The sequence below is a fragment of the Physella acuta genome, unplaced genomic scaffold (assembly GCF_028476545.2).
Source record: "Physella acuta isolate Inbredline_101_S28 unplaced genomic scaffold, ASM2847654v3 ptg000178l, whole genome shotgun sequence".
Lineage (NCBI taxonomy): Eukaryota > Metazoa > Mollusca > Gastropoda > Physidae > Physella > Physella acuta.
Genome location: NW_026731697.1, coordinates 511,392 through 530,304, shown reverse-complemented (window position 1 = coordinate 530,304; position 18,913 = coordinate 511,392). Strand labels below are relative to the sequence as shown.

The 18,913-nt window shown below is 36.2% G+C and overlaps 1 protein-coding gene and 1 long non-coding RNA gene across 8 annotated transcripts in view; one reads left to right on the top strand and one right to left on the bottom strand.

Annotated features, from left to right (window-relative positions):
• LOC131936459 (single-stranded DNA-binding protein 3) overlaps positions 1-18,913 on the bottom strand; it is a 41,807-nt gene that overhangs the window by 9,126 nt on the left and 13,768 nt on the right. For 3 of the 7 annotated variants that reach the window (XM_059293456.1, XM_059293461.1, XM_059293462.1), the window contains exons 6-18: positions 18,783-18,866; positions 16,270-16,347; positions 14,966-15,023; positions 12,814-12,837; positions 3,074-3,144; positions 2,811-2,908; positions 2,133-2,181; positions 1,999-2,028; positions 1,799-1,828; positions 1,510-1,624; positions 875-942; positions 434-515; positions 155-279 (exon numbers count right to left, since the gene is read on the bottom strand). In XM_059293456.1, the coding sequence (XP_059149439.1) occupies positions 155-279; positions 434-515; positions 875-942; positions 1,510-1,624; positions 1,799-1,828; positions 1,999-2,028; positions 2,133-2,181; positions 2,811-2,908; positions 3,074-3,144; positions 12,814-12,837; positions 14,966-15,023; positions 16,270-16,347; positions 18,783-18,866 (912 nt within the window). The remainder of the gene's footprint in view (positions 1-154; positions 280-433; positions 516-874; positions 943-1,509; positions 1,625-1,798; positions 1,829-1,998; positions 2,029-2,132; positions 2,182-2,810; positions 2,909-3,073; positions 3,145-12,813; positions 12,838-14,965; positions 15,024-16,269; positions 16,348-18,782; positions 18,867-18,913) is intronic. The other 4 variants (XM_059293457.1, XM_059293459.1, XM_059293460.1 and 1 more) reach the window with 4 other exon arrangements.
• LOC131936462 (uncharacterized) lies at positions 3,781-18,889 on the top strand. Its single transcript, XR_009386065.1, has 4 exons — positions 3,781-4,110; positions 8,188-9,314; positions 15,115-15,170; positions 18,785-18,889. It is a non-coding gene; the product is annotated as an uncharacterized LOC131936462 (long non-coding RNA).

Sequence of the window (18,913 nt, the reverse complement as noted above, 5' to 3'; positions counted from 1 at the left end):
TAAAATGGGTAGGGGCAGTGAGGGTGGGGCAGGAAGAAGACAATGAATGAGTGATTATGTATTGAGTGTGTGGTGGTAGTGGGGGTTTAGGGAATGGAAAAGGGAGGGAGGGGGGGAGTAACACATTGTCTCACATAAGAAGACCCTGACTCACACTGTCCTGATAGCCCCCTAGCCCGTAGGGCCCCATGTCTCCCCCGACACTGCTCACTGGTGGCATGTCGTCTCGAGGTGTTCCACGACCGTTTGCCGGAGAGTTCTTCATTCCATCCATATCACCTGCGGAGACACAAGGAATATGTTACACCAGCGTAAAACTAACACAAACATCAGCCTTGGATTTATTAAAGGCTTATACAAGAAAAAAAAAAGAAATACTCAGCTTATTAAATAATTTATATATATATTAAAGAAACTGATTTCAATACTCAACTCATTAAATTACCATTCATTACAGATGGCATGTCACCTGGTCCCATTGGACCCATGGGTCCATCAGGTCCACCCATTGGAAACTAGAAAGAAAAATATTATTAAGCACTTGGTGAAGGGGCTGAAACGTAAATATTTATGTAAGTAGCTTCCACTGGAACAGAAGGTATTATTAGTAGCGGTTGATTATTAAAGCACGTTGCTTGATTCATTAAATATAGTTTAATAATAGTTTAAACATTACCTATTGAATTATGACTACTCAAGATCTTTACCGGAGTAACAGAAAGTACAAATGGATTGTTGCTTTTAAATGTCTTTACTAGAGCAGCAGAAAGTACTATTGAGTGGTTGCTTCTGTCTTTACCATGGCAGAAAGTACTATTGGACTGTTACCACAGCAACAGAGAGTACTACTGTGTATTTACTACTGTGTACTCACCCCAGGCATGCCCATACCAGGTGGTCCCTGTTTCATCATGTACATTGGGTCGCCTCCACCACCTGAATCTGCGGAAAAGACTCCGTTGATAGGTGACATGGATAACGACATTTAAACATTAAAAGACAGCAAGAAAGGCAGTTTCTATTATATTAATATGTCTATAAAAAGCTCAAAGATTATTTAAGCATAAATGTAAAATAAAAAGCAGTAAATTAAAATCCCTCCCTGTTAGCTAAGAGATGTTGTGCATTAGAGAATACTATTAGAGAGCTACATTATTTCATTAAATACAAAATATTTTTTAGAACTTTGAACTTGAATTTTTTTTTATTATAAATTTATACAATGTCTTTCATTAGACAATGCAAGTTTTTAATGTAAATATTAAAAGCAAAGAGTAAAAGTAATTGAAACAAAGAGGACCAATAAAGTACATAACATTAATTTGTTAGATGGATAATTATAGTTATACAAAGTGTATAAACAAGTATGAATTCTCTCTACTAAGGAGATATAATTTTCAAAATAAAACCTGAGATGAATTCTTCTTACAAATTAACTTGCTTGATCCTCTTTATTTCAGAGACAGACGACTACAACACAAAAAGCAACTACTGGTTATATATAGCTACCGTGGATAACAGGGCTGTATGAGGTTGGAGTTCTGCGCATCTCACCTTGAGGACTAGGCATTATTGGGGTGCCCGGGGGCCCTCCTGATGGTGGGGGGCCCTGTGGCACATAATCCTGAGGAATTACAAGAACATCATGTTTAAAAAGAAAGTTTTTGAATGTCTAGCTTTTTTTTACATTTTATTAAAAAAAAATTTTTAAGTATAAAATACTTTTGTATAGGTATAGTTAAAACATCTTAATTATTTTAAATATAATATGGACATTAAATCTTCAAAAATTTCTTACATTATAATTTGCTGGTGATGCACAATTCATCTGTAACAAAATAAAAAATTTCAGATGTGTAAACAAGCCGTTATGTACCTAACTAAAATGTAACTAAAATTTCCCTTAACTTTAAAAAGGAAGATTCTACATATTCTACTACATAAGCAAGTAATTCTCATTAAAAATGTTTCATTCAAACTTCTTACATGTAAACTTACATTATAACTTGCTGGTGATGCACAATTCATCTGAAACAAAACAAAATTTCAATCACCAATCTGTATTTAGCCAAATCACTTTTTAAAAAAAACACAATTTGCATGTTTCTGTTATTTAAAAAACCTGTACTTACAGACGATGATGAAAGCGGCCATCTATTCTGAGGTCCTGGTCCACCTGGCCTACATTAAAAAAATTTTCACGTTAAAATTATATCTGTATACATTTTGTTTTTTAAAGTGAGTATATTCAAGTTAAAATTATATCTCTTTACATTTAGTTTTTTAAAGTGAGTATTTTCACGTTAAAATTATATCTGCTTACATTTTGTTTTTTAAAGCGAGAAGTTATTATTGCACTAGCTATTGTTGCTCTAGTTATTGTTGCTCTAGTTATTGTTGCTCTAGTTATTGTTGCTCTAGTTATTGTTGCTCTAGTTATAGTTGCTCTAGTTAATGTTGCTCTTGTTATTGTTGCACTAGCTAATGCTGATCTAGTTATTGTTGAACTCGAGGTGAACTTTGATAGCCTAGGACTTTGCAATACATAGCTTGCTCAATATTTTAAAACCATGAGCTGGGAAATTATACAGAAACTCAAAGATATCTGTAAGATCAAAAGAACTTTCAATTTTGTTGTTGCAAGACTTAGCACAATTTTAAACTAATCTAATCCAAGGTGTAACCTAGAAAGTTTGATTTGTAGGTTAGCTAAATAAATACATGTCTACCTTTTTTGTTAACAAACTATAGCTACAGCTATAATTAATTTTAAATTGGATTTTGAAATAACTTTTAAAAAAAAAACTTACATAGATAAAGGTGGCATTCCCCCTGGACCAGGCCCCGGACCCATACTTGAATTGGGTGGAGGGCCTCTAACACCATAACTCTGTAAGGAATCGTACATCTAACAGAGAGAAAAAGATATGCATCACTTCATATGTGGTTAACATACTCGTCTAGCACAGAATGAGTTACTAAGCATACAGCAAAGATCTGTCAAAAACCACACAGTAAAACTGAGTGAAAGCAAACTGGCAACTTTTTAATGAACTAGAGTAGAGCAACTTACAGGATTCATAGGGCCAGGCATTCTCCCACCTGGGTGGCTCATCCTCTGCATTGGGCCCATCCCAGGGTGACCTAAACAAAAACAAAATAGACATTTGTTACTAACATGGGAAATAAATCTCAAAATTCCAAATCTTTCAGGTGCTTTTAAAAAAATAATATGTAAAACATAAGCTTTTTTCAGCAGTCTTCTCTATTTTAAAAATATTTATTTAGAGATGTGACAATTGTACAGTGGCTTCTCAAAACTACTCCATGTGAGTGAAGAACTGATTTTGTAATTTCCCACAACAAAATTTGTAAGTTTTGTAAATAAAAAAACAAGAAAATCTTTCAAATTAAATACATTATATTTCCATAAAAAGTATTTTAAATAAAGATGTTAATTTTACAAACTAATTATATTAGTTTTCCAGTTACACTGTTTCTTTCACACATTTTCATATTTTATAATGACATTTGCAAAGCTTTCATGAACAATTATTAAGGCCAATCCTATTTAATTGAAGGTAGATCTAAATTTATATTAAAAGCATTTAAATAGTAGTTCAAACTTCAATTTTTTCTTTATTTCAAAAGAAGAAAATTAAAAATAATTGCTTTGAAGTAATTTAAAAAAAAAAAAATCTTTCACAATATTGAATTTCCTATTATAAACAAGGGGAACAATACAGTTAAACCCCGCTGCTCTCCCTTGATTTAGCAGCCAATATTTGAAAAAGGAAAAAGAGAGGCGGGTTGTTAGGCTGGCGAGACGTGGACTATGTAGATCTAGTTGGTAACCAAAAACACCATGTTGGAGGGAGGGCCTGAACCAGCCGGGACCGCTACCAGCCCTGTCGCACGCTAAATGTTTTTGGAGTAACAAAATATGAATCCACTGCACGCTACTAGCCTACGGAGGTAGTGCGATGTTTACTTTTGTAAAACAGCAGTATAAAACTACTACGGTGTCATCAACTATTTCAATTCTCGTCCAAATTCGGAATTTCTGTTTGTAAACAATTCTAAAGAGAAAACTATTTTAAAAACTAAAAGGTGAGTTATAAAAAATAAGGTTTACGATATTTTTATATTTTATTTTAAGAACACATTTCAATGAGTTTTCGTTTATAGTTTCTATTGATATACCCCCACCAACTAATACAATGTCATATATCCTAGATTCTAATCGTTTTTTTAAAGTAAGAATCTGTACCCGAGACTGAGACTTCCAAACTTTTAAATGCCAATCGCTTTAAGGCGGTAAGCTCACAGATATTGTTTATAAATCTGACTTTATAAAGCGCTTGCATTTTATCATCGCCTGGCGACCGAAAATCTCGCGAATCAGAGAGACCCCCTCCCCCAACCTGTGTCGTACCTCGTTACAGAACGAAACACCGAATGTGTTTTACATTGTAAGTAATGGCATATCAGAGTTAATTACAAGGCAATCGCGGGAACATCTCTTGAAGAGACAAGCCGACGTTAAGCCACAAATTGGATACGAGCAGCTGTTGGGAGAGCTGGCAGAGGTCCAGGGTGCCGTCACGTGCCGCATTCACCGTCAAACATAACACAACCTCCTCTTCACCAACGTTCTTCTATTCACCACAAACAAACTTATTCTCATCTGATTTAACTCCCTCGCATGCATGCTCGGTAAGAGTTGACTAACACTCCACGAGTTGTAGGAATGTCCGGCTCTACGAATGTGTCAATGTTTGATCAAAATCTGCAGTACAGCGCTCCACCCACCCACAAGACGGGGCGCCGAGATAAAACTGGCGCCCGTGCTGCTAACGAGATGAAATCAAACTTTAAATGGGTCGGCTCACGGGCTGGGGACGGGACACGGTTTGAAAACGGACACCAAGAACACTTTATACCACGGTCCCCGTAGAGGGGACATAAAACTGCCATTACTATAGGCTGTGTGTACGAGGATTCAATGTCAATTAGCTATAAAAATACACCTTACTGTATAAGAAGCTGCCAATTATTAAAAGTTGTTAAAAGCACTAAACAAGTTGTGTGAGGCGATGGCTCGCCTACATTTGCGTGTACAGCTATGCCACAGAGGTATTCGGGTGGTGATACCTGACTCCAATCATGACAGGCTTGCTATAGACGTGCCAGGAATCAGACGGGAGAAGCTATTAACGAAACTTTTTGTGTGTGTTTACAACCCGAAAAGTTTTATTGGTGGTGGTTCGACACTAGAACTCAGTAATTTGAGAGTTCGTGCTTCAACAGTTTGGTTACATAGCCGAGGCCGTACCCCAAACAACAGGCTGTTATTTCTTTAGACATAATCAGCATTGGGGGAAAATACATGCCCACACGACATGAAGGCATTTCTCTAACCCTACATGACTAAGTCATGTTTCTAGGAGCCAGTTGATGTGATATGAAGTCACAAAGTAATCTGGTCAATACTGTCACGCTCAGATCACATCAAAAGCTGTTTGATCAGCTTCATAGGATCTACGTTCAATGGATCCCTACACTAAACCCCAGTCAACCACATTTCATAGGATCTACGTTCAATGGATCCCTACACTAAACCCCAGTCAACCACATTTCATAGGATCTACGTTCAATGGATCCCTACACTAAACCCTAGTCAATCACATTTCATAGGATCTATGTTCCATGAATCTTACATTAACTTAAGTGCTAGTCAACCACAATAACAAAGCTTGTGATGATGCAGCATTAAATTATATGGACACAAGCCGCATAACCTTCCCATATCGTTTGAAATATGTCCCATCACTAACGCCCCCCCCCCCCCCCGATGTGAGTAAATATACGGTAGATGAAAGGGACATGAAGTTGTCACGTCAAACCAACGCAAGTACTTTTATCTTATCAAAAGACGGCAATGAAACCTCCCCCCTTCTTCTCCCTTAAGAAAATTGTTTAAACAGAAAATGTCCCTTTTAATCTCTAAATATAGCCGGGGTTTGTCTATCGCGAGCAGTACCACTAAACTGCTAACATTCAGCTGAATAAGTAGTTCATGACGCACTCCTTAATATCCGTCTTTACGGTCTGTATGAGCTAGTCAACGTACATTGAATTTTATAAATGGGGGTATCCGGTTATTATAAAATCTTGACTGCACCATCTGGACAAAACGAATAAATTACGCCTTGGGCCAATAAAGATTACAAAAAAAAAAAAAAACCCGCTTTACGTGAAAATTGAGTGTTTGTTGGAATGACATTTAAAAGGCCGGGTCTTGTTAATTAAAAGCGTGATCTATATGGCCTTTTTTTAACATGTCACCATTGAAGAATTAATTCAGTGGACCACTTTTATCATGTAAATCATTGGATTCAAAAGCTGAATAGTTCCTCTCTGTGACGTGGTGTGCGGAGCTGTAATCCCAGGCCTTTGGAGCGTACTGATGAAATATAAACAGGTTCGGTCCACACGCTCCAGAGCGTTCTAATTGCCTCCTGCTTAACAGACCATCTAATTAAACTTTGACTTGACTGACTGGCCGAGGGCTTCAACAGGTTAGTTTAGGGTGGATATCCCCCCATATAGACCAGTCGATCGGTCTTATTTAATTGTCGGACGAGAGGCTAGTGCTAAAGCGGGCCCTGGTTAATTAATTAGACCAACTTAAGTTGTTTAAACGAAGCAAACGTGACTTGCAAACATAGCGAGGGGCCAAGTCAGATCATTACCACGGCTAACATGGTCTTATTGTAGTCAACACAGGACAACAACAGATGGAAATTTCGCATATACCACACGGCCTACCAAACCAGACTAATATGCTGCTGACAGTGGCCAAGGGAAGCCGCTGCTGACAGTGGCCAAGGGAAGCCGCTGCTGACAGTGGCCAAGGGAAGCCGCTGCTGACAGTGGCCAAGGGAAGCCGCTGCTGGCAGTGGCCAAGGGAAGCCGCTGCTGACAGTGGCCAAGGGAAGCCGCTGCTGGCAGTGGCCAAGGGAAGCCGCTGCTGACAGTGGCCAAGGGAAGCCGCTGCTGGCAGTGGCCAAAGGAAGCCACTGCTCACAGTGGCCAAAGGAAGCCACTGCTCACAGTGGCCAAAGGAAGCCACTGCTCACAGTGGCCAAAGGAAGCCACTGCTTACAGTGGCCAAAGGAAGCCACTGCTCACAGTGGCCAAGGGAAGCCACTTCTCACAGTGGCCAAGGGAAGCCCCTGCTCACAGTGGCCAAGGGAAGCCACTTCTCACAGTGGCCAAGGGAAGCCCCTGCTCACAGGTAGAACGACTGAAGCAGCAACATCGCCAGTCACCACCTGTCACTTTAATACTCTGCGATAGTTTGAAAACATTCCACAATCCGCATATTTCCGCTGCGCAACGTTCAAAGCAGCAAGGATTTGTGAAGGCTCAAAGAGAATATACGATTGGCTCTGGGCTGCCTATCAACCACAGAAAACCAGGGCGTCAAACTTCTTGAGCTGTGTAAGGCGATATGATTTTATAGGCGTCATCACATGCCAGTGTGTTTAGATAGGCTGGTGGCTAGAACCGATTGGTTAAACCCGTGCCCTATCAGTACCACCCCTAACTAGTACTGAATGGACCACGAACAGGTGGGGAAATAAACAATCTTGTCATTTTTAATACATCTAGGCCAGGGGGGTGGTAAAAACACATCAAAGTAGAGCAAATGAAGAGATACACTGGGTGATCAATAGACTCGAGTAGGTCAATATTCAACACAAGCCTCAACACATCAGACACTCTGTTCTTACCCTGTCAATGGCTCATTATCTTCATCACAATCTTAAAACACCAGGGGTGGTTTTGTAGCTTCAAGCGACAGAAATTGTTGGGGGGGGGGGGGGGGGTGTATCTTATTCAGCCTATGCTTTTGTTAAATTATAATGGATGTTTTTATAATAAGGGCAACAATACGCACTATACAGTTTCAAGTTTTAAAATGCCTCTTGAAAACCAGGCTTGCTATAAACAAACAATACGTGATCGCGTTAATGTTAGAACTTTAAGCCATTCATTTGAGACTTTATGTGGCAATGGGACACTAAAAAAATTAGTGTCGTCTGCTGCATGAGACTCGGGTTTTGTATTACAGCCAGGTACATGTTTTAACACAACTCATTTAACTTCTCTCCTCGGCAGGAAGGAATGGATGAACGGCCCCCACTTTCCAACACAGTGATCACACGACATGACATAAAAGGGAGAGCAGTCACAAGCCAGAGTATAATCGGTGCTAATGGACACTGGCACAAAGTACGTCCCTCCAACCATTGAGAGCGTCACAATCAAGGGAGTGTATCACTCGCGCAACATTTATCCCCCCTATCAAACCGATTCTATTCCCCTAGGTGGAGATGATTGGCAATCGCAGATGTGGTGTAGACGGGTGGGAACAACCATCATTCTATCGTTATCTGATGTATCCAACAGCCAACTCTGATGACGGCAGCGAGATGTGTGCAGATATGTGGCAGGGAGGGAGAAAGAAGAGAAAAAAACTCCACCATACAGGATTGTACATTAAGATGAAAACGATATTATGTGGGTAGATCGTAGCGCGGAGAAGACGTCTGTAAGGAATCTACAGTGTTGCCGGGTGTCAGCAGACGTTTCCGGCTGAACAAACACTGTCAGCTGGGCGCCTGTGGCTGGGGGGAGGCGTGCGCTGAGGTAATTAGAGAGAACAGCCACGCTTTAACGCTGCTGTGATACTCGGGGTAAACTCAAACAAACGCCTTATCAACTTTAAATTTTTTCCCCCTTCCAGCTAGATGTTTCGACTAGCCTTTGATTTACACAGACAGGCCACTCGCTACTTCCAAGCCAATAACCAGTTTTCAAAGCAGAAACACTGCAAGGCCTGCAGTTTGCTGTGTGATGTAGTAGACCCAGCCCTGTTGATTACATTCGCAAAACCCCGGGAGCTGAAGTAGGACCGATACTGTGGTCTACTCCAGATATCAATCAATTTCACGGTCCGTGTGTGCACGGCAGAATATCTGGGACGAATTAAAATTGCTAGGAAGGGATCGTTGGAGTATTTTCATACAACAGAAGGGATCGCTCAAGTATTTTCATAGCACAGACCTACACAAAAAAATCGACGAGGTTAGAGTCATCATTACTTGTTTGGATTACCTCTCCGCAATTCAAATTATTTCAACGGATATTCGGATTACATCATTCGCCATTCGGATTATTTACAGTAGATACGAGGGTTGTATCACGTGATCGCTGCTTGTCACTCAATCTACGGGTCCAGATCGGTGAGTTTTGAAACTTTCTGTAATTTGACATCTTAAATTAATGCTTGCCAGCACCAAACTTTGATAGGCGATTACGACTTGGCTCCCAGTAAACAGGAAATGCGAAACAAAAACTTGCGTTAAGCCAATAATTGGGCTCAGTTATTAGGAGAAAATCGATACAATGTGAGGTAACTAAGACACTTGATATCATAGAAAACATACTAGTAGAACCTCGGGACCAAAACAACATCATTTCCCCCCCCCCCCCCCTCTTTCTCAGCTCATTCACGAGGCTGGCACTAAAACTTGGGGGGGGGGGGGGGAGCTTGAATAATATTGTTGCAGTTGTGTATTTGAATACGTTTGTATTTCTAAGAATCCTTCAAGCATTAGCAGTCACAGAGAACAGTGTGCGTGGCTCACCATAAGTTCTCCGTGTGCCACATCAAGATTGAGCGCAGTCACAAAGTACAGTCCATTAGACAGTGTGTACAAAAACTAGTAATTACCTGAGGGGGAAGTGACAATAGCGAGGGGTAGGATAGGGGGTAGTGTAGGCAGCATGTCAAATCATGCAAGGGTCGATGGGGGTAGAGGAACACGTCAAGAGATAGAATGGATCAATCGTACAAGTGACGGCACATCTATCCATTATAAACAATCAGGAAGGCTAGCGGGGGAGTTACGTTACGTACACAGCTTGAACAACCAAACTCTTTCCACAGGAACCCCCCCCCCCTATCTATTATTTGGAGCTGCATGGATTTAGACTTAAGTTACGAGATTCTTATTTCATAAGAATATTTTAATGCATTAACTTGTTAGGCGATACCTAGCCCACACTGCCCCCTGTTGCTTGATTTAATCTTATTTTTATTAACGTTGGGAAACCTCCCCCCCCCCGTATCGTGATTTACACCAAGTCTTTATTATCATTATTACACCAAACATTGCGAAATGAAATGATTGATAGCTTTAATATAAAGATGGTCGTGTCTACAAGTTTTTAAAGACGTGTATCGCTACATCTCTTTAATATGCACACTGTGTAAACATGCATGTTACGAAACACGAAGATTAAATCTAATTATATTGCTTGTCATATAGGAAGATATAAATCCTGAATTAAATTTCTTCCTCAAATCTAAAAACAACTTTAAAAAAATCATATAATTAGCTTACTCTTTAAATCATAACATGAACCACCCCCCCCCCCCCCCCCTCCACCATCAGTGCACAATGCAACTACTCTATTTGACCCGGTCAATAAATTATTTCTTTAACTCACCAGACTATATAAATGTTTCAGCTAAAGAGTTCAATCTCCCCAGACTACATAATGTTTAAAAATGTTTCAGCAAAAAAGTACAATTTCCTCATTAAGGATTCCTTTAATGTCAACAAAACATCTTAAAGCCAGATTTCTCTTTGAGATAATTGTAGGAAAAAAATGTGTCCCAGTTGAAAAGATTTTTTTTTATGTGGACATCAAAGAGAAGCTTTCCTTGATTGATTCTAGAAGATAAAGTCAAGCTTTCCTCTCTTACACCTGTGTCTATATACTGGCTCTAGCACTTTATTCCCCAGCTGGAGAAATTGATGTAGCACTAGCTACTGACACATCAAATGTCTTACAACAGTTGCTAAAACATTTATGTTGGATGCAGCTGGGGCTATTAAAACATAAATGTTTAATGTAACAGTTGCTGGTAAAACATCAATGACTGATGCAGCAGTAGTTATCAAAACATTGATGTTGGATGTAGAAAATTATTCTGGTCTTTTCCACCCATGCAAACATTGAAGCATTCAAACATTTCAGAATTTCATAAATATCACACATTAGCATCATGAATGCCAGATTTTACCATCATGACTTACAGGCTAACAGTCAAACACGGAATTCAGGATTGGATAAGAAATTCCAGACTCTATGAGTCAGAATCCACCAGCCTTCCACCCCTCCAATAATTAAGACATTCTTACATTCTTACTACTGACATCCACACCCTGACCCAGTTGAGAACAATCCTTGTTTTTAAAAAACCTTCTTATATTTATAGCTTTAGATAAATAAATATTCACCTTCAAATAATAGTATAATATATATGTATATATTTTTAAAAAGAGATGGGAGTAGAAAGAATGTGCATGCAAAAATAAAAATACATGTCATAGGAAATACTGGCAGATTTCAAAGAGTAGCAATGTGCCTTGGACATTAAATATTGTGTAAGTTATTCAGTAAGTTATTCTCAAACAGAATTTAACTTTCAATACTCTACAGACAGAAGAACTCCCTTGAAAATCTAGCATGCTATAAAGTTTAAAAAAAAATAAAAACATCTAATTATAGAATCAATTAAAAACTACTGCATAATCTAGCACTGAACAACCAACAGTAAACGTGTACTAAAACTAAAAGTTTTCATGTTGGTTTTTACAAGTGTAGAAAACAAGCAATTAAGTTAGGAAGTGAAGTGTAGTTCAATGTAGCCCCAGGCTAGGTTGTCATACTGACAGGGCTGGTTATCTCCCAACACAGGAGAGTTATTGATTCAGAATGTATATGGTAACAAGATAGGCTGGCCTTTGTGCTGAGAGAAAGATGAACTACTGCAAATGATTAGCTTCAGCTGATTGTAGAGATTAAGTTCTTCTGAAGATCTAGGATTATAAACATTTAAAACCTTTTAGCTAGGGAATGAACTTTAACCCCTGACTGATTTATGATCTAATGAGATTTATCTCAAGATTTACAGCATACATTACAACCTCAATATATCCTTAAGTTTTTATGAGAAAAAGCTACTACCCTTTCGGATTTTATAAAAAAAAAATATACAACTTAGTAAATCAGTTTTTAAATTATTTTTATATTATGACATATATATGACAGAAGTGGGAATGCCTTAAATTATCAGAAGTTAGCACTGTATTACTTCACCAAACCAATTTTCAAATGCAGTTAATTTACAACTTAGCTAGCTGGATCAGTATTTAAACCTCACCCGTAACCTAATCAATTTAGTTGGAAGGGGGGGGGGGAACGTGTTAAAAGTGTATCTTAAGATAAGACTGAAATCAAGATGAAAAAAATAAAAGCGACAAATCCCAAAGCAACAACAGCAATAGCTGGTAACTGCCAACAACTATCTTGATAAATCCAAGAGTATCTCCACATGTGTTAGAGCAGTCAGCTTAGGGGTCCACATGTGTTTTAGAGCATTCAAGCTTAAACGCTTGCATTGATCAGATGGGCACTAAACAATTATATTTATCAAGGAGATTTCTTTTGATGTCAGGAATTTTTTTTTTTACCTAAATCATATTAACATTTATAATAATTATTTGACTTTTTTTTTAAATGAATGAATAATATAATAATGTAAGAATTTATTTTAACAGATGGATAGATAGTTGGAATGAATCAAGTTTTTATAATATGGGGTGAATATGATGAGAAAGATAATGATTATGTCAATGAGACAATAACGACGACGAGGTGAAGTTTTACCTAGGAATCCATGATGTAGTTCATCTGTGATCAGAAATGTGGATAGCAATTTACTAATTTATGTCTCTTTACACTCAAGTGTAACAGAACAACAACAAAACATGTTTTACAGAGGTGCTGCAGTGAGGTTTTGTGTACAGTGTGGGCTGGGGTTAGAGTGGTGTAGCAAATGATGTTTTCTTGCAGCATTTAGACAGAGCTCAGGGATGTCCAGCCACACGACTATTTAAATCTGTTTTTACAAAACTGCCTGGATTTATCAAACATTAAAAGCACCTGAGATGCCAGTGATAGAAACGTTCATGCCTTTTATTTAGCACACACAAACAGAAATCATTTGCAAGGGATTTTTATTTCATAAATATCTTAAAGTTTTTAACTTTTTTTTTTTACACAGGAAAAACCTTTTGAATCCCACATAACATTTAATGTCATTACAAATTTGTTTGTTTCTGAATTTTTAACTCACATTTGAATAGCTTTCTTCTAAAAATCAATTTCTCTAATGGTACAGAATAAATCTAAAATAATTGCGATCTTTTTTTCCCCTATGAAGCAAACTTGTCATGCCTATATGAATATTTCACTAACACTTTTGATAGGTTTCTTTGTGTACATTAACAATCTTCCAAAATCCCAATAAATATTGTCATACAAATGTACAATAAAACAGCTTTTAAAATATTTTAAGCACTTTAATTGTGAATAGTCACAGGGGATGAATTTCTAATGACAAAATGCACAGGAGTTTACAATAAAGGCAAATAGAGCCTGCATCAGAATAATGTGGAAAGCAAAATAAAGAAAACAGCTTCCAAATTGTGTAAATTGCATCGGTTAAATCATGAAAACAGCTTCTAGAATGTGTATTTACATCAATCAAAAAGTAATAATGTAAGGCTGTTTAGTTTTTGTTTTCATACAACAATAGGAAATAACATTTTGAAATAGGCACACACACACACACACAAATGAGCTACATGCAGTCTAGTAGTGGATATTAACCTAAAGTTACTTAATTAAAGTGTTTGTATAAAAAACTTTTTTGCTAACTTTCATGTTGAGATAAAAACACATTGAGTAGATATTTTAAGGAAAAATTATTAAGATGCTAGATCGTGAAGAACTTAAGTTTGATGCCCACAACAATGATTAGTAAAATATTCAGAGTTAGTGTAAATTTTAATGTGGTTCAGCTTTTGAAATAATACAACAAACTCCCTAGTTACTATATATTTTGATTTGGGTACATCCAGTGAAGTCATATAACTCCCTAGTTACTATATTATATATTTTGATGTGGTACATCCAGTGAAGTCATACAACTCAAATGCACACTTGTTCAAGCCATAATGTTCACAATCCTAAGCTAGTAGAGCCATAGTGAAAGATTCTACAAGGGTGGAGATTACAAAGTGACAGCACTATCACATACTTTACAGTGGGTGGATCTGACTAACTGAATCGTGAAATAAACTAACCAAATAGTACTTGTAAAAACACAGGCAGAAAGTTATCCTGACTTTAATCCTATCACAGGACTATAGCCCAGATACTAACATTCATCCCAACCCTAACTCGTGATACAATACACTGTTATCCCACCTGTATTTTAACAAATACAAATGATTAGACTAACATGCATGAAACAATATTTTAACTCTACACTGTTTCTAGTAAAAATATTGTAAAAATAAATTAGCTAAGTATTTCAGCAGAGCAAATTCACAACTGCTAATATAACATGCATGAAGAATAGCTAATGCAAGCTCTATCCACTGTATATAATATAATATAAGAAGCAATTCCAGAAACTTCCACCATTCCCTTACAAATCATTTTCTGTATGTGTGCTTTATGGTGAGGGGCGTGGGTGAGTGTTTTTATACATGTTATCGGCATTATATTAGCTGATTAGTTTTCTAACACAACCATAACTATTTTATTGGCACCCCAGCTAAGCCATAAATCAAGCTGTTACACACCATTCTACAACTAAACCTTCAGTCTTAAGGATTTAGCTTTAATTTTTTTTTAAAGTTAAAAATCATCAAGCTGTTTTTTAAAATACAACTATTAATATAAAATTATGACAACAGAAACTATACGTAACCAGTCCTCTATTTTTATTATTTTTGTTTTATTTGCTTACCTGGTCGAGGATCCATACTGTTTGGCATTGGCATTTGACCACCGCCTGGCCCAGGAGGCTGCAAATTTATAAAAAATATTAACCAAAGTTTGAGACACTTTATACTATTTTATATTGTAAAATAATAAGATGACTATTTTTGTTCATAGGTACACATCATTTAGAGAACAACTCCCTGGGATTTGGGATCAAAGGGCAAAGTAAGGTAAAGTGGCTCTATTTAATGTATCTGAATCTCTTTCTCCCTTTATTGTTCATATAAACCCACAACCCTATGATGACCCTATCTGTAAACCTAGACTTAACCATGACTTTAAAATGCAAGGGGAGATAATAAACAATTGCCAAAACCAATGTTAAGCCAAAACTGATTAAAGAAGAATGATCAAATTTAAATTTAGTCTGATATCATTTTCACAACCACTGAAGTTTTTTTAATTTAGCGTATCATTTTAATTCAAATGAAAATAATCTTATGCATTGATTCCAGATAACTAACTTAACTATTTTGAGAAAATTCATTGAGAGCAAGCAAAATACTTTTTAACTATGGATTATTTCAAGTAATTTTGTAGTAAATCCTTTAGCTGGATCTAATCTTCTAAAAATTTGACAATTTTTTTTTACACATGTGGGGTTTTTTTAACTCTAAAGGCAAAGGATTTTGTTAGTTCTGTATGAACAAAGACCGACCAAGAAATATTTATTTTGAACTAAATAAATAGTGTATGCCTAGCATTCTAAAACAAAAAAAAGCTCTTTTTATCAGTTAGTAAAAAATATTGCCTGATTAGGAAAACGTGAAAGCTGTATCAACATCTTAAAAATTAAAAATTGTAATTGTAATATTAACCTTTTAGAAGTTAAATACTCAAATGCTACGATTATTTATAATGAGCCGGCCCGCTGCATAACATACGCCGCTATTTAGTTGTTTCTAATTTTCAATAATTCATAATTTGTGAATTCGACAGTACCAACGCTGACACTGAAAATATTTCTTTAAAACACTATAAGTAGCTCGTTAAGGACCATAACCCCCCCCCCCCCTTCCTCCCCCCCCCCCCTACGTTTAAAATCGTTGGCTCTGCTTGTAAACATTTAGAGTGAACACAGCTCACTAAAACCATGTAGGGGTGGGGAGGTAGGGAGAGCGTTTGCAGCTTGTTTTCTAACGGCTCGAAGAAGAGAATTATATATATAGATATTCCCCCAAACTTAGTCCAACTAATTTTACAACTATTAATACTCATAGGATATCCTAAATAATTATATTAATGCTACTAAAGTATACTAGTGCATACCCCTGTGTTAAAATCTACTTGGTTTGGCATTCTGACTGGTACTCTTGGCCCGCCTGGGTATCTTGGTGACATGAAAGGCTGAAACAATAAAGTAGAGTCGTCAGTTTAAAACCTAGACCTGCATCTGGTTACAGCTGGCTCTTCTCTATACATGGACAGACATGCAGGGTTTGGTTTGACCAGAGCTTTAAGTACATCTTTCTTCAAATTTTTCCTTGGGCCGTAAGTTATTGTAAATGAGTTGTTTTGATAGACACACAAACCAAGTAGGAACAAAAATTAAGAGGTATGATGACACAAAGCTATATCCCTTTTTAATTAAAAATTATTCATTGAGGTTATGATGCTCTCTAAGGCAAAATGTTAAAGTTAAAAAAAAAACTGCATCATATAAAATATTATAATAAAAACAACAATTAAAAGAACTGGATTTAAAAATGAAACAACAAATACTCAAACATATGCCTAACTATTCAAATCTATTTATCATGACAAAAAATAAAAATAAACAGAAGTAAACACGAGAAATTGTTTTAAAAAATTAATCAAACATTACAACATTTTTAATGTGTCATCTAGAGATAGGATTTTTAATTAGTATATTACTTGAATTACTAATTACTTTTTAACTAGTTCAAGAAAGCAATTAATTTTAAAGGAATTAGGCTAGTGATAATGTTATTGGCGAACGACTTAAATTAAACCTGAATGACTTAGATTAAACCTAAGTTATATGAAGCTTGATTACTGAACAAAATTTTGAAAGAGCATTAGCATTATAAACAGTTATAATTTAAAAGCACAATTAAAAAAAAACAACAGACTAGTTCAAAGAATAATGTCAACAACAATCAAACTAAGAAAAAATGTTATTTCAACAGTGAACATTAAATTTTATCATTGACTCACGATAGCAAATAGCTTGTTTAATTACATGGATATTAGTTTAACAGCATCATAAAAACAATGAATATTTTAAATTAAAAATTTAGATTCACAAGTTTACAACAACCAATATGCCGAACTTAAAAAAAAACAACTTAGAAGTCAGAAAAATAAATTTCACAAAAAAAAAAAAGGTACACTTAAAATGAACATCCAACTCATTAGTACAATAATAGATAAATGCACGGTTTATTAATTCATAAGCGGTAAGGGTTACGACAAATTAGCGCAAGACAGAATAGTTAAACATATTACAAAAAGTCAAGAAAAGGTGAACAAAAGAGACAATAAATGACAATATCGATGCACTAATGTATGCACTGTGTGTCACTTCAGCAGAACAGAAAATACACGGAAGAGTTAAAACAAGTACGTGAAAAAACAAAAAGGATGAGTAATGAGGAATAGCAGGATTTTTGCAATGGCTAGACACTACATCTGAGCGGACATGAGCCGGTTGAGGGTGTTCCCTGCTCTACTCACCTGGTTCTGACCCATCATGGGATTGTGAGGTGGCGGGTGGGGGGATGGCTGGGAGGCGGGAGGCTGCAAACGACACACACACAAGGGTAGAGACCAGCCAATCAACAATCAAAGTTTACTATGACCCATCTTACTTAGGAAAGGGAGATGGTCAGGACAGAACAAACCTTCAAACACCACAAGACAATCAACCAATAATACACATTATGCAACCAATGCTATCAACTCTTTTTTTTATCAATTGACATTCATACATCAAGCAGTGAAATTTTACAATGCAAATTTTTTTAATAACACCAATACTAAATCTAATGATGGTTGTAAGATCATAATCATATGTATTAAAGCTAACAATATATGTTTTAGTATTACTAAAGCTACAAAAATATACTAATTTTTATGTTTTACTGAATACTGCAATAAATATTTAATAACTAAGTATTAAAATATAATATAGATAAATGAAACATTTTAAAAAGTCTTTAAGTAAATCTAAATATTTAACAAATATAAAAACTACAATAAATATGTATGTAATTATTTTTTTAATTGAAGCAAAAAAAAAATTTTTTTAAATTTATTACAACCCTTGTCCACTCTACACTCTGTGTAATAAAAACAAACTACAATGACAGTGCATGTATGCATGTGTGTATATACATACATACGTAGGGAATGACAATTACACTGAGATATTGGTATCCTAGATTATTTTAATCTGAAATACTCCCGTAAAGGGATGTAACTCCTTTAAGGAGTTTAAAGACAGATATTTAACGTGTTGTCTCCCCTTGGTTTTGAAAAGTGAACAGGGTGCTTTGTTAAGGCTCTACAATTAGTCCTAAAGTATGTTCAAGTTGTTTAGAAATAGCAGTAACATTATAAGAAATATCTACAATTTATAAAAATATTTTGATACTGCTTTATTTTGTTAAAAATCTTACATTGTGATAAAAAATGGAACACAAATGCTAAACAACACAACAATAACTAGATAGTTATGTGAAAATTAATCATTTTTAAATTACTTCAAATTGAACTAGGACTGCTAATATGTTAATATTTTTATTTTATTTTTTACTCACAGGAAAAAAACTTGGTGGTATTGGACCTCCAGCCATACCATCTTGTGGAGGCATTTGACCCAATGGACTAGGAGCGGCTGCGTTCTAAAATGAAAGTAACATACAAAAGGTGTTATAATCATATAATGGCT